Consider the following 14,589-nt stretch of genomic DNA (forward strand, 5'->3'; position numbering starts at 1 on the left):
TTTTCCTGTTGATTTATGTCTGACATTTATAATTTTCTCTATTTTATCCCTTATTGTCAGAATGCTAACTGTAACTCTTTACTATTTTAAGTAGCTTTGGCAGAAGCAAAATGTGTCTTCAATTTCAGTTTATTGCTTCTTCGCTGCTTCGAATTTGAGTACATTTTTTTAGGATAACTGATCCCAGGTACTCTGTAGCCAGTGGAGACAATGACGATAATGTGGTAATATGGTGACCATTTATTGAATATCTTCTATAAGTCACTATATGTATTACATATGTGGTCTACTTTATCCTCACTTTTAGAGCTTTCTTTTGGCTGTACAAGACTTTTCCTGCTTATTTTCTAGGTCTTAGGTAAATTTCAAACAGGCAATATTGACTAATGGGTAAATGGTGAGCTACATAGACATATATATTCACATATATGCACACTCATAAGCTCTGATTATTTACATTGACCTTTCTACCTCTGGTCAAATATTGGCAAGGGTAAAGATGGGATGAGAAAACCCAGATTGGTGATATGCCAAGAACACTTTTGATAACGTTATGATGTCCTGGTTGGAAAATTACTTAACTACTTCCATTAAGTGCTGAAAGGTTTGAAGGCACCTTATTAATTCATGTGATTACTTGTTATTATGCATCATCAGTACCTAGAGCTACAAGAGGTAGGAAATTTATCTTCAACTGAATCCTTCTCAATTATTCTAACACCAGTGTGTTTTGGTGTAATTTTTCCTGTAGAGCCATCAGGTGGTTAATCTGTAGAATATAGGTGCACATTTTAAAGCACAAGTCTGCTTGATAACATTTGCAGTTGGCATGGTAAATGATCTTTAGTAAAATAATTTTTGCTGAGATACCCCACCTGAGGAATATTCATATGAAATTTTCTTGATGTTTACACTCTTATCTAAATGTAAGTCAAGGGCATGGATTTTGATGTTTGTCTCTTTCTCTGTCTCTTTTTTAAAAATTATTCAATACTCTGCTCCTCTCTGACATTGGGTTAAAAATAGAAAATAGAGGTGTGCTTGGCTAGCTCAGTTGGTAGGACATGTGACTATTGATCTCAGGGTCGTGTTTGAGCCCCATGTTGGGCGAGAGATTACTTAAAAACAACAACAACAAAATAGAAAACAGAGATACAGTGGTTTTCTGGAAGGAGAAAAGATATATTAGCCAGATGGGCTGACCTGTTCGTTTTCTTTTGGGTTTGGATACACTTATTTTTTAGGTGACCTATATGTCAGTCTCAGAGTTTTCTCTAAGCCGAAATTGCCAGGTAGGTATGTATGTGTGTACATGTGTACAGCATGCATGTGCATTTTTGTGTGATGTTGCTGCAACCTACCCGAATGCTGCAACCATTGAACTCTCCAGATGTGACTTCAGTTTATATTTGAACTGAACAGTGGTTCTCATGATGGAATGATTTTTATAATATAATCATTCTCATGATACTTCCCTGTTATTAAGAGCCTACCCTACTCTGGAGAGATTATTCGTTATCATTTTGTTTTATTTGTCCACTTTCAGTATCTTTGGAACTTCAGAAATATTTTCAAGTGTTTGAATTCATGTTCTACTCTGTCCTGGCTCTGTTGTTTCATGGATCTACACCTCATTAATATTTACAACCATCAGTGTTGTTAAATATTGTGGTGTTTCTTAAAATCCAGTCCTTTTGCCTGCCATGGAATGTATGCTATGAGGATGTGATTTACTAGAATCCTGATTTTCAGCTTGATGCTGTCCGAGAAAAGTCAGAGGAGATGATGAAGATTTACATTTGGAGATATAAATGGCTTGAATAGAATGTGTAGAAGTGGTATAAGCAGGGAGAGCTAGGTGGAGAGCTAGGTGTATCTGACCATGTCTGCTGGGGTACCTTCATAGAACAGTTGGAACTTCTGTAAAGAGCTTCTCAGAGAAACCAGCTGACGTGACACAATGCTGTCGAGTACTGACCTCCATGTCCAGAAGTGTGCATTCTTTGCCAGGGAAGTGCATTTATAGTTGCTGCAATGGCTTCCATCCACGCTCAAATTGATTTTCCCTAGAAAGTTTTCATTTTTTTTTTCTCTCAGGTAGTTCTATTTTGTGCCATTTCCCACCCCCTAGACAGAGTAAACTCATTTTAGGAAAGGAGAATTCTCAAACTGCAAACTTAGAAGTAGATTCTGGAGGAAGCATTGTGCTGAATTCTGACTGCCAGCTGCTGCATGTGTGACTTTAGGCTCATTATGACTTTTCATCTTCTTAAAAATGGAACAGCACATATTTGTTTAAAATAGTTTAAATAATACAGAAGAGCAGAAAGTAGAAAGTGGTTCTTTCTACTCTAGCTCCTCATTCTCATTCTCTAGATATAACTACTATCAATCACTCAATATGTATTATTCCAGACTTTCCACTGTGTACATACAGATGTATGTATATTTTATTAATAGAAAGTTGACTTTGCTGCATATATTTCATATCTTGATATTTACACTTAAAAATATTTCTAAGATATCTTTCTGAATGAGTTTAACTTCGTCTACTTCATTCTTTTTATTGCATTTAAAGTGTTCTAGAATATAGTGGCATTATAAATTATTTTACTGAAGAACCTTTAGGTTGTCCCCAGATTTTCAACATTACTAATAATGCTACAGTGAAGACAATTGCACATAATATCCTTGTGCACTTGTGAAAGTATTTCTGGGGAATAAATGGCTACAAATGGAATTGCTGAGGTAGTAATTTTGCTCCTTGAAATTTTTGATAGATTCTGCTGAATTACTCTTCAAAAAGTTTTTATTGATTTATAATCCCTCAAAAGTGTATATAAGAGTCGAAAGAGTTTATTAGATTGAACTCTAATTTTCTTTTGTATAAAATGGGACTGAATTACCTTTTTCTTAAGGTTAACCTGAGAATTAGATATAACACAGATGAAGCATCTTAGCACTATGCCTGACCAAAACTGGATTCTTGATAAATCTTTATTTTCTTCAACTGCTCTATGTTACACAAAGCAACAATGAAACAATTATTAAATGAATCCCTTTTTTCCACCTGGATTATACACAGTGTTCCCGGCACTCGGCACTCACATCTACCTTAGTACTGAGTTTGTTAACTCAGTAAGAGGAAGTTCTGGTCACTGTTGTCTTTATATTGGTCATTATACTTCTGTAACACATGGTGCCTATTGTAATCAGAATTTCAGTATTTCAAAAGTACTTTGCAAATGTCTTCTAAGTCTTTTGTTATACCTCTTTATTTCCATGTGATTTGGAGTTTTGAGACATGGAGTTCTGTTTTGAATGATAAAACATGGAAGGCTCGCATCTGTTTGGTTTGACAAAAAGTCATAAAGGAGGGTTTGAGAGTTTTGCAGATCTTAAATTCTGCTGCTTTTTTGTTGGAGGACTCTGGGGCATTCTGGTGGTTCCTTTCCAAAGTCCCCACACTTCCACTGATAGGATTGTGATTACCTTCCCTGTACTTTAGTTGATTCTTACTTCAAGGCTGGATGAATTTTGTGTAAATGAGATGATGCGAGGCATGACCATTTGGTAGAGGAGACGTATGTTTCACTTCTTGTTTTATTTTTTGTTGTTGTTGTTGTTGTTGTTGTTTTTTAAATGCACATGCAACTAAATCCAAGTTTACAAGTTGCCTTAGAGAACCATCCAGACCTGGACACCTGGTAATCTATAATCTATAAGTCTCGGTGGACTTTCTGTCAGAACACTGCTGCTGAGTTATCCCCATGAGGTACCCATTGTCCAATCACCCACCACCGAGCTCATTTAAGCTCAAGCTTATTTAAGATGCCACTATATCAAGTCCGTCTTACTTAGCTTGGCAAACACTTCTGCATTTCTTACTTTGTGCAGACACTGTTCTGTTCTGCTTTATATATAAATATTAACTTATTTAATCCTTACTGGCTGTCCCTATTTTCCTGGTTCCAACACTTAAGGAAAGATAAAACATTTCTAATACCTTCTTTGTAAAACAACCTTCAGATACTTTGAAGACAATCACCAGGTTCCCCAGGGCCTACTGTTTTTCAACTTAAGGAATTCCAGTTCACTCAGTTGTTTCACATACCACACGATTCAGAGTTATTTTATATCCTGGCCGCTCTCCTCTGAATGTCCTCTGATTTGTTAATGACTCTTTCAGAGATTGCAAGCTGTCTGCTTCTGGCCCACAGATGTGTTTTGCTGGGCATGATGTCTTTTTTATTTATTTTGTTTTTAACTAAAAGGGGAAAGCAAGAGAAAATGGAATACCGTTCTTTAGGATATGCATTCTCCAGTTCCACGTTTCTATGAGCACCTTTTGCTTTAGTCCTGGCTTCACTCAGCGTGGCCACTGAAGCTGTCTGCATTTGGGACCCTTGCTGAAATGTCCTATCCAGAACGGAACTGAGATGCGGTTTGGCCACAGCTCAGTACAAAGAATCCTTCCTTCCATCAATATTGCAGATGCAGAGTTCTCCCTCTTGCAACATATTTCCTTGTAGTGCATCTTTAACCCATAGATCAGCCATTCCTCCACACAGCTTCTGAGGCTGGAGTTGATCATTTTCCCATCAGAATAAAGAATTTACCGGCACCAAGTCATTATGGAAGAGTATACTCTTTCTTGACAGTTGAGAGATAGAGGCAAAGGAGGGTTTAAAGAAGCCCGGCATTTCCCTTCAGGTCTCCCGGCATTTCCCTTCAGGTCTCCCGGCATTTCCCTTCAGGTCTCGTCCCATATGCTGACAGCTCTGAGGGTTTCCTATCTCCTCATTCCCTTCTTTTAGCCCCAGCACATAACTTGACTGCCATCTGCATCCTTTCCCAGAGTCCTCTCTCAGAGGCTTCTCAATCTCTTTCCTTAATAACACAGAGCAACTTACTCCTGGGCTGTCTCTGCCAAAGCTGGTGGTCTCACTGTCATCCTCTCAGCTTCCGCTTATCAGAAACTACTTTCCAAAGAAGGCAGCAAGTGACTGCCACAGCCAAACGTATGTTTTCCTACTACAAGAGGATCGCTTGTGTTAGAGCTAGGCAACTCATCCAATCCAGTGCTCTCTTCATACAGATGGAAAAACCCAGATCTGGAAAGGCAACTAAGACAGCACAACTCACTAACAGGAAGGTAGATCTCTGACGCCAGCTGGTCTGTATAGATTAAATTGTCCTATATATGATCTTACTAGAAACTCTGAATTTATGTAGGAGTCATCAGTAATCCTAAGTGCAGAAAGTCTTGGTGATACCATTTTAGATTTGCCCTTGTCTATACCAGAGCGGATCACTGAATTTCATCTACCCTTACACACAGACCATAATTGCTGCATCCCAACTTGTGGCTAAAAGGCTGCTGTATTCCTTTCTCTACTGAGTTTTACCATGAAGTGTCTTTGAGTTTCCTGACAGAGCATCTTACAAAAAGTGAAAAAAAAATCACAAAATAAGCATTTCCAGCTACTCTAACACTGGAATCTGATGTAACAATATTACAGAATGACAGGATTTTAGAGCCAGAAGACTTTATCTGTCATCTAATCTGATCCTCCCCTACTTTTAACCCTGAGGAGGTTTAGACAGGAAGGGATCAGCCTTTGCAGAGAGCCACGAAACTCTCTACTTTCTGAACTAATAGAACTAGGCCATTCTAACCAGTCTAGTTGTGTAAGTCCATACTGCTTTCACATAAAAACAAACAAGAAAACCTCCTTCTCAGCATTGTTTTGAGTTGATTGATAGTGAAAGGGATCATGTACCACTTACAGTAATCTCTCCAGATTTTATAATAATCCTTACATTATCTTGTTAAACTGATTGTAGCTCTATGCTTAATAGATTGAAATCTATTATTCATAATGCCATCTTGTTCTGTTCAAATAACATTATCCTTATGACTAAAATTTTATGGAAATATACTCCATTTCATAGCACAGTGAGAGGATAAAGCATTAGAACAAAGAGTTTTTATTTGTGAATTAATCAGTAGATATTTTTCAAGTGCCTACTGTGTGCCTAGCATTATATTTGGCAATATATCGCATGACTTTTAACCTCAGAGAGCTAATATTCTATACTGGGTGTTGAGTACCCAGAGATATCCAGAGAATAGTGCACTGTTGTCTCTAAGGCAGTAGGATGGTGAACTGGTAAAAGCACAGATTAGAGATAAGGTCGGGTTGGGTTTGCACCTTGGTTCTTTTATGTATTAGCTCTTCTATCTTAGTTGAGTCTCATTGTCCTCCTCTGGGGACAAAAATAACACTTACTTCTTAGGGTTATTTCCAAGATTCTGTTAAAAGACAAGACCGAAATCACTTAGCACATGCCTGACATACATTGCTCAAAAAGCCTACTGATGGCATCACTTGCGTGGGTGGCGTCAAGATGGAGAGCTATGGCAGGAGAGCCCTGTCCTTGGTGAATTGTGGACGATTGCTGTTGGGCCTTTATGATGGATGCCATAGGTGGTAGTATCTTTCAAGCAATTAAAGGTTTTTGCAGTTCTGTCCATTTACACTCCAATAGGGGTAAACCACAGACTCTGAGAGACTTTGACAGCCATTAAAACCAGGGCTCCTCAGTCAGGAAATTTAGAAAAGAAAGAAAGAAAAATGTTAGCAGATGCTTACAATCTTTATTATTTTGTGCCAATAAAGTCACTTTCTTCAAAGCATGTTAGAAAAACCAAATCTCTCAACACATTTAGGGAAGGGAAACTTGGGCTATGGGTCTGAAATATTTAGATATGATTGGTTGATTGACTACTGGTTGATGGGTGGTTGAGGTCCGTTTGTGTGGGTCATCATAGCCCATTTGACCACAATAGCAATCTCAAGTCTTGAGGAAGGCTCCTAAGAGTAAAGTTGGGAAGAGCTATCACCTCACTGGGGCTTTATCTTCATTAATTTTGAATTATTTGTTTTTGTGAGACGTGTCCTCCAGAAAGACCTCAGCATTTTCTGTTCACTTCAGGTTCTCAGACAAAGGCCTCCTGATTGGTTGTCAGTTACCCGTGTTCCCACCCTTATCTTGAACACCCTCTGTTGTTGCTAATAAATCAGCCACTCAGAGGAATACATTTGAACCAAATCAGACAAAGTACTTTGGAAAGACTTGAAGCATTCTGTTTGGTAATCTAAAATAGTCCAATGAACTTCCTAAATTTCCTAATTACTTGCCCTATCTTGCTTCCTTCTGAGTTTAGTTCTCATTATATACATTTTCTCCTTTATTTATTTATTTTTTTAAACTTTTGAGGCATTATTTATTTGAGAGTGAGAGGGAGAGAGAAAGAAAACAAACATGAGTGGAGAGAGGAGCAGAGGAAGGGGAGACAAGCTGACTCTGCTGAGTGCAGAGTCTGACAAGGCTGGATCCCATGATCCTGAGATCATTACTTGAGCAGAGAACAAGAGTCATGCACTCAACCAACTGAGCCACCTAGAAGCCCCTCCCTCGTCTTTTCATTTTTTTTTTTTCCCTAAACAGGGAAAATAAACCAAATACAGGAAAGGAAAGTGGCTTTAACAATGCATCTGTATAATCTGAAGGAAGAAGATTATGCCTAATTTGAAATGAGATGTTTCCTAAATAACTTTGTAGTCAGGCTATTAATAATAATTTTGTAAAGCTGGTGACAAATACCAGAGCACATTGGAATATTAGGGATCTGTGAACTGCTGTCAGTTTGAATTTATATATATTTTCTCATCACTAAAATTACTGTTATCTAGTTTGTAGAGGAAGAAAATCTCCTGTAAAGTAATACTATTGTCAAATATGTTTGTGTGAGACCATTTGTATGTATGCAGAATTAGAGATATCAACACAGACTTGGATAATTAATACTGGTAAAGATCAAAGACGTGTTGCCTTAAGCAGTCAAGTGGGATACTTTTTCTAGAGTTTCCTGAATGTTTGTGTCCATTCTCCAATTCAGTTTGCATGTCTAGACAGAGCTTCTTGCAGAAAATTGATCTAATAGAAAATTCTGGTAGTAAAAGTAATTGAGCTCCATTATATTAGAGTTGAAACCGGCAACTTGTGAATGAACCCCACACCGTTTTTTAAAATATGAGAAAATATACACTAGAATAAAGAATATCAGCTCCTGGGTCACGTGGGTGGCTCAGCGGGTTAAGCCTCTGCCTTAGGCTTAGTTCATGGTCTCAGGGTCCTGGGATTGAGCCCTGCATCGGGCTGTCTGCTCAGCAGGAAGCCTGCTTCCCCCTCTCTGCCTGCCTATTTGTGATCTCTCTCTTTCTCTCTGTGAAACAAATAAATATATAAATAAATCTATCTTAAAGAAAAAAAAAATCAGCTTCCTAAACTCCAGAATTTTTGGTCCTACAGATTGTTCCAAAGCCAGAAAGCATCGTATTTTCTAGTTTTCCATCCCCTAGCCATTCTCTGACACATCCAAACTAATACTCTTCTCTTTAATTGTAGCTTCTTTCTGCATAGTAACCATCACCAATTCCTCTCCTAACTCAGGAGGATGAATGCAAAACAAACACAGTTCTCTGGGAGATTCTAGCTTACCTATAGTGCATGTCAGCCAGTCACAGCACTCTGCTCCCTCAGTTTTTTCCAACATGCCCACAGGGCTCCTGCGATGACCCAAGAGCACACTGCACACTTAGATAGGTTAAAAGAAAAGGAGGAAAAGAGAAAGGTGCTCTGGGATGTTTGTGTTCATTGGTCAGGCCCCTCCCTGGCTGTGCAGCATGTGGGAAGAGAGCATTCAGCCGTGCAGGGTAAATAGCAACTAGCCTAGTGCCTGGCAGAGCTGAACAAAGGTAGTGAAAAGTCTACTGATTCACAGAGCTGAGAGGGAGCCATATTTGCTCCAGTGCTTTTCTGCTTGACACAGAAAAGAACGGAAGTTGAGACTTACCTTTAACTAGATTAATTTTTAAAAAATTATATATATATATATATATATATATAAAACCAGAACTATGATCCATGAGAAATTCTATGTATCTTGTTTTAAACTATTTCAGAGTTTTGTTTTTTTTTTTTTTTTCCTGGAGGATGATGGTGACAATGAAAATATAGTTAGAAATGGGAGGGACTTGAGAGGTGACTGAATTCGGTCTTCTCATTTTATAGATGAACAACCCTAGGGCTTAAGTGTTCTGGCCACTGTCCACACACTGAGGTCATGCAGTGCAGGACACCCGCTGGCCTTGTTAGCACACATTGCCCCTTTTTAATTACATGAAATATATCTTTTTACAGTTTTGCAGGCTCTATTTTGAGACGTCTCTAGGCTTCCGAGTTTTCTTCCTCCTCTTTGATTGTATTTCAAACAAGGTACTGAATGTGGCAACTGAATTATTACAGTTATCTTTGTTATCTTAAAAAGATTTTATTTATTCGACAGAGTAAGAAATCACAAGTAGGCAGAGAGAGGAAGGGAAGCAGACTCCCTGCTGAGCAGAGAGCCCGATGTGGGGCTGGATCCCAGGACCCTGAGACCATGACCTGAGTGGAAGGTGGAGGCTTAACCCACTGAGCCACCCAGGCGCCCCCAGACCTTTCCTGTCCATGAATTTTCTTTTTTCTTCTCCTTTTCCTAAGAGGGATGGGAAAGACGGTAATGCCTTTTTTTTTGTTTGTTTATTTGTTTGTTTGTTTGTTTGTCAGGAGGTCACCAACCCAAAAAGATAGGTAGAATGAGGCAGTAAGTAGATAGTTACTTCATTTTTCCCTGGTAGAATTCTATGGTTGTTTGGGATTTGAAGTTTCTTTCATGGCAACATCACTCCTTCTTCTTCCTCCAAGTGTCTTGCATTCTACTTCATCAGACTGAAACCATCCATTATTTCTTTCAGTGTTCTTCTTTCAAAATGTTTCTATTCTTAATTCATCCTTTCCTTTCTCCTCTACTCCAATACAACCATAATGCATTTTGGAGGAAGAAGAACTTCCCTTTGACATCCCAAAGCAACCTTTATTGTGGCCTTAATCCAATGTCCTGTTCTTCTGAGTTGGTGGATCTTCTATATGGATACATATTAGAATCACCTGGAAGAACTAAAAAGTAATATAGGTGCCCATCCTACCCCAAAACAATTTAATCAGAATCTCTGCAGATCAGAGTTATTATTGCAAGGGTCCTAAGTGAGTTTAATGTTCAGAAAGGGTTGATAATGAATGCTCCAGGGTCTTGCATCATTAATTAGCCTTTGTTTATTCTTCAGCTGTAATCCATTTTACTGGCTCCTTCCCGTCAGTCTGCAAATGTGCTCAGCCTTCTGTTATCTTAATAAAACACCTTCTCTTGTCCCTGAAGCTATGATTCCATGCATTACCATTCCTTCCACTTTACCCTCTCAATTGTTCTGCTCTGGGGTCATTCCTGAAATAGCTTTCTTTGAGGTCACCACAATGGCCAAAATAGTCCCTCTGTCTTCACCGTCCCCAGGCTCTCTGCAGGGCCTGACCTTCCTGATCATCATTGTCTCTGAAATTCTGTCTTCCCTTGGCTTCTATGATTCTGAATTCTCTTGGTTTCTTTCTCAGGTCCCCAAAGGTTCCTTTAAAATTGTACCTATAAAGTGGCCCTGAAGTGTAGCTGCTTCTTGGTTTTATCCTAGTTGCTTGTAAATTCTTGATTTGTTCTTTCCTTAAAGTGATTGCCTAAGTTAAAATGATCACATTTATGAAAATAGCTCTGAAATCTACATCCCTTTTCTGAGTTGCAATTTATATCTCACGAGGAGACTTTCTTATATGGATGTCTTCCCTCCATTTCAAACTCAACATGGTCCAAACTTAAGCTCATCCTCTTCTATTCCTTCTCTGTGATCCCTCAACCAACACTGTCTTCCCAGTTTTCTGGGCTTAAAAATTCTGGTTATCAGTCATCTTTCTCTCTCTTACTCGCTCTGCATATTCCACGAATCCCCACATTGAGCCTTTCTTCTCTTTGTCATTTTTAAGACATCTATTTTCCTTCTCACTTTTTTTTTTTTTAAGATTTTATTTATTTGACAGAGAGAAACACAGTGAGAGAGGGAACACAAGCAGAGGGAATGGGAGAAGGAGAAGCAGGCCTCCCGCCCAGCAGGCAACCCAGGCTTTTTATTAATCATTATATCTTCCTAGGCTACTGACTCTGAAGTATACTTATTTTATGGCAATAGTGTGAATTTGAGTTCTTTTTTTTTTTTTTTTTTGAGTTCTTTATTTTTAAGGAGAAGCAAAACTACAAGTGCTTCCTTTCGAAAGGAGCCCAATAACTGATTATTCTCAAGAACTGAATTCAATTGATTTGCAGTTGGGTCACTTCTAAATCAGAGGAAAAGGAAGGGATTGTTTTTTTCTAATAAGGTTCTATGAGGCCTGATAAGAAAAAATTGTTTTTTCTTTAAACATAAATTTTTTTTATACTCTCCAAATCTTACCAGGATTTCAAGTTCTATTTTGCAACAACAGATGAGGAAAAGGCATGGTGCTTTGGTATCAATTGTAGTTTCAAGATCTGCCTCTGATAAACATTTCAGGTTTGAATTCTTATTAGAAGTTCATTTAAATTTACCTATGACCATAATGTTCTGGAAGTTGTTACTTTATTTTTTTTTAAGGATTTTATTTATTTATTTGACACAGAGAGACAGATCACAAGTAGGTAGAGCACCAGGCAGAGAGAGAGGGGGAAGCAGGCTCCCCACTAAGCAGAGAGCCCAATGTGGGCCTTGATCCCAGGGATCCTGAGATCATGACCTGAGCCAAAGGCAGACACTTAACCCACTGAGCCACCCAGGCACCCCTGAAAGTTGTTATTTTTGATTAAGAGTATAGACTCTGGAATCAGGATTGGATCATCTGAGGTGGAGTCAAGGTTATAATAATAATTGTGTAGCTTTGGACAAGCTGCCAGACCTCTTTGTGCCTGTTTCTTTAGCTGAAAAAGAGAGATAATAAAAATTATTCATAAGTTTGTCAACAGGATGAGATGACAGAGAATAGTGCTTGACTCATGATTAAGAAATCAAAAAATGGGGGCGCCTGGGTGATTCAGTGGGTTAAAGCCTCTGCCTTCGGTCCGGGTCATGATCCTGGAGTCCTGGGATTGAACGCCGCATCAGGCTCTCTGCTCTGCAGGGAGCCTGCTTCCCTTCCTCTCTCTTTCTGCCTGCCCTTCTGCCTACTTGTGATCTCTGTCTGTCAAATAAATGAATAAAATCTTTAAAAAAAAAGGAAATAAAAAAATGTTAGTCATTACTAATTGTAATAGTTTCTGATAAACCAGTTTGGCTCTGAATATTCCTTTTCAATGATTTCTTCTAATTATCTACTCCTTTTTCCCACCTATTACTCTGTCTCAAGTTTTCGTTTTGGGGTAAACCAATATGAACAATTCTCAGTCCCAAAAGAATCTCTGAAGCTGACCAGAGAATCCTCATTCCTATCCTCAGCCAATAAATCTTTCCCTTTCTGTTTCTGAGGCACTGTCTCATCATTACTTGCATTAGAGTAATTAATATTACTTGCCCATACCTCTGTTATTTTTATTTTGTTTTCAACAGGTCTTCCTAAAAGTCTGCACTGGACAATATCTAGTTCATCTGGTATGATTTTTTCCATCAAATCCTGTAAGTACATCTAGACCAAGTCTAGCCCCAAACTGGACTTCTTGTTTTTGTTTTTTGTTTTTTTCTCTCTCCATCTTTTTCTTTCTTTCTTTCTTTCTTTCTTTCTCTCTCTTCTCCCTTTTAATAAAAGAAATCTGTTTTCTTCCTCATATCTTCTGTCTCTGTCATAAATCTTAACTGACTTTAGATGAACAGCAATTTAGAAGTTCAAGTTTCAGGTGAAGATTCAGTTTGAATTTCACTTTAAATTTTTATTAAAATGATTTAATTATCATCATGAAATGATTTTCATATTTATGAATTAAATATGAAAGCTTTTTCACAAACTGTGATAAAAATCCAGCCAAGATAACACTTTGGCATTGGGCAGTTTTGTTTTGTTTTGCTTATTTATATTAAAGAACTACCAGTAAGAAACTCCTTAGCTCTTATTATGCCTTTGAAGTATGGATAACATCCAACTGCACTACCTAAGAAAGAAGAAAGAAATCTGAACACTGTTAAAGGTGCTGTCAGAATTGACTGGTATTTATTTACAAATCTAGTGGACTACTGAGGCATAAAATGTGTAACTTATTAGGTCATTGCTTCCAAATACAAATTGTAATAATTTCAGGGTAATAGAGTGTTTGAATATCTACAATTTAAGGGAAGCGAGAGCCAGGAAAATTGTTATATTTGCTTGAGTAAAAATAGTTACAGACAACAACAAAACAACAGCAGCACCAACAAAAACTTATAGAAATGGGAGGACCTGTGATCCAAATTCTCCCTAGACTGAGGAAAGGTGATCTTATAGGAAAACAGCCCATGTACTACATTGATGAGATCAAGGCTGATTTGGGGAAAATGAGGTGGAAAGGAAATAAAGCTTATAATGCCACGGATCTGTATCAGCTTATGGAAGGTATTATGCAAAGAGAATTGGGACATAATTTATATTTTATCTGAAATGGGTTGTCAGCCTGAATTATCTTAGAGATTGGTGGCAGAAGAATGGAATCACTTTTTTTGGTTTTGTTATTCAAAAGATAAGACTGTAGGAAAGTAAAAAAATAATTTGATGAGATGTTAAGGAAAATATGTGAGGTCTTTACAAAACATTGTGCTCATTTGCTTAACTCTCCCTTCCCTTTTGTCCTTCTCAGTGTGGAAGCATGTGGGGGAATACTGTCAAATCATTCTTTCATAGTCACCATTTAGAATTATATCGTAAACGTTGCTCAGCATCTGGATGAGGGCCAGCACCATGCATTAGGGGTTTACTTAGTGGGTAAAGAGAGAGCAGAGATAGATGTTAATCCACAGGGAAGCAGATTGTTCCCGGTCAGACTTTTGCCCATGAGTCATGTGCTTCCCTCTGTTTCCTGGGGCTCTGGGCATGACCCTCTTAGGACCTCATAGTCCACACCTGTGCAGCTGGGGCCCATGCAGATAGACGCCTGAGAAGAAAGTATGTCAAATGGCCGGCAGGTGTCAAATATAGTGCTTGAAAATTTGGGAGTCAGTCTGGTGTCAGTTTGAATCCCAGCTTTGCTACCTACAAGTTGTTTTGCCTTGGGCAAACTCAGTATTCTTTCTGAGCCTCAGTTTTCTCAAGTATAAAACGGGAGTAACAGGAGCACTTGGGTCTGTTCTGAGCTGCAAATGAGAAAATGCTTAGCAAATACCTGGCATCATGCCTTAACCTTGTTAGGGGTTCACAGGCTACAGATGATATCATTATGTAAAATGCCTATCATTTACAAAGTACTCAATAAAGGTCTTGTTAGCAGAGACCATATCAAAAATAAGCATCTATTTCTCCATGGTTGTTGCTCCCAAATCCTCTCTGGCAATGTCCATGTCTAGGTGAAACAGTCTCCAGAAGCAGAGATGGTTGTGTTGTTCATAGTGAGGTGAGGCAGTGTGGCCTGGGGTCTGGAGTCAGAGGAACTGAAATGCCAACTGGAAGCCT

General features: G+C 38.4%; 1 protein-coding gene across 2 annotated transcripts in view; it reads right to left on the bottom strand.

Moving 5' to 3' along the window:
• KCNMB2 (potassium calcium-activated channel subfamily M regulatory beta subunit 2) overlaps positions 1-14,589 on the bottom strand; it is a 232,923-nt gene that overhangs the window by 202,881 nt on the left and 15,453 nt on the right. The window contains exon 1 of one of the 2 annotated variants that reach the window (XM_059163424.1): positions 8,569-8,940. The exons of the other annotated variant lie outside the window; for it this stretch is intronic. Within the exon in view, the coding sequence (XP_059019407.1) occupies positions 8,569-8,579 (11 nt within the window). The 5' untranslated portion in view covers positions 8,580-8,940. Of the gene's footprint in view, positions 1-8,568; positions 8,941-14,589 lie in introns of those variants that run through there. 2 annotated transcript variants of the gene reach the window in all.

Source organism: Mustela lutreola, chromosome 2 (genome assembly GCF_030435805.1).
Source record: "Mustela lutreola isolate mMusLut2 chromosome 2, mMusLut2.pri, whole genome shotgun sequence".
NCBI classification, from domain to species: domain Eukaryota; kingdom Metazoa; phylum Chordata; class Mammalia; order Carnivora; family Mustelidae; genus Mustela; species Mustela lutreola.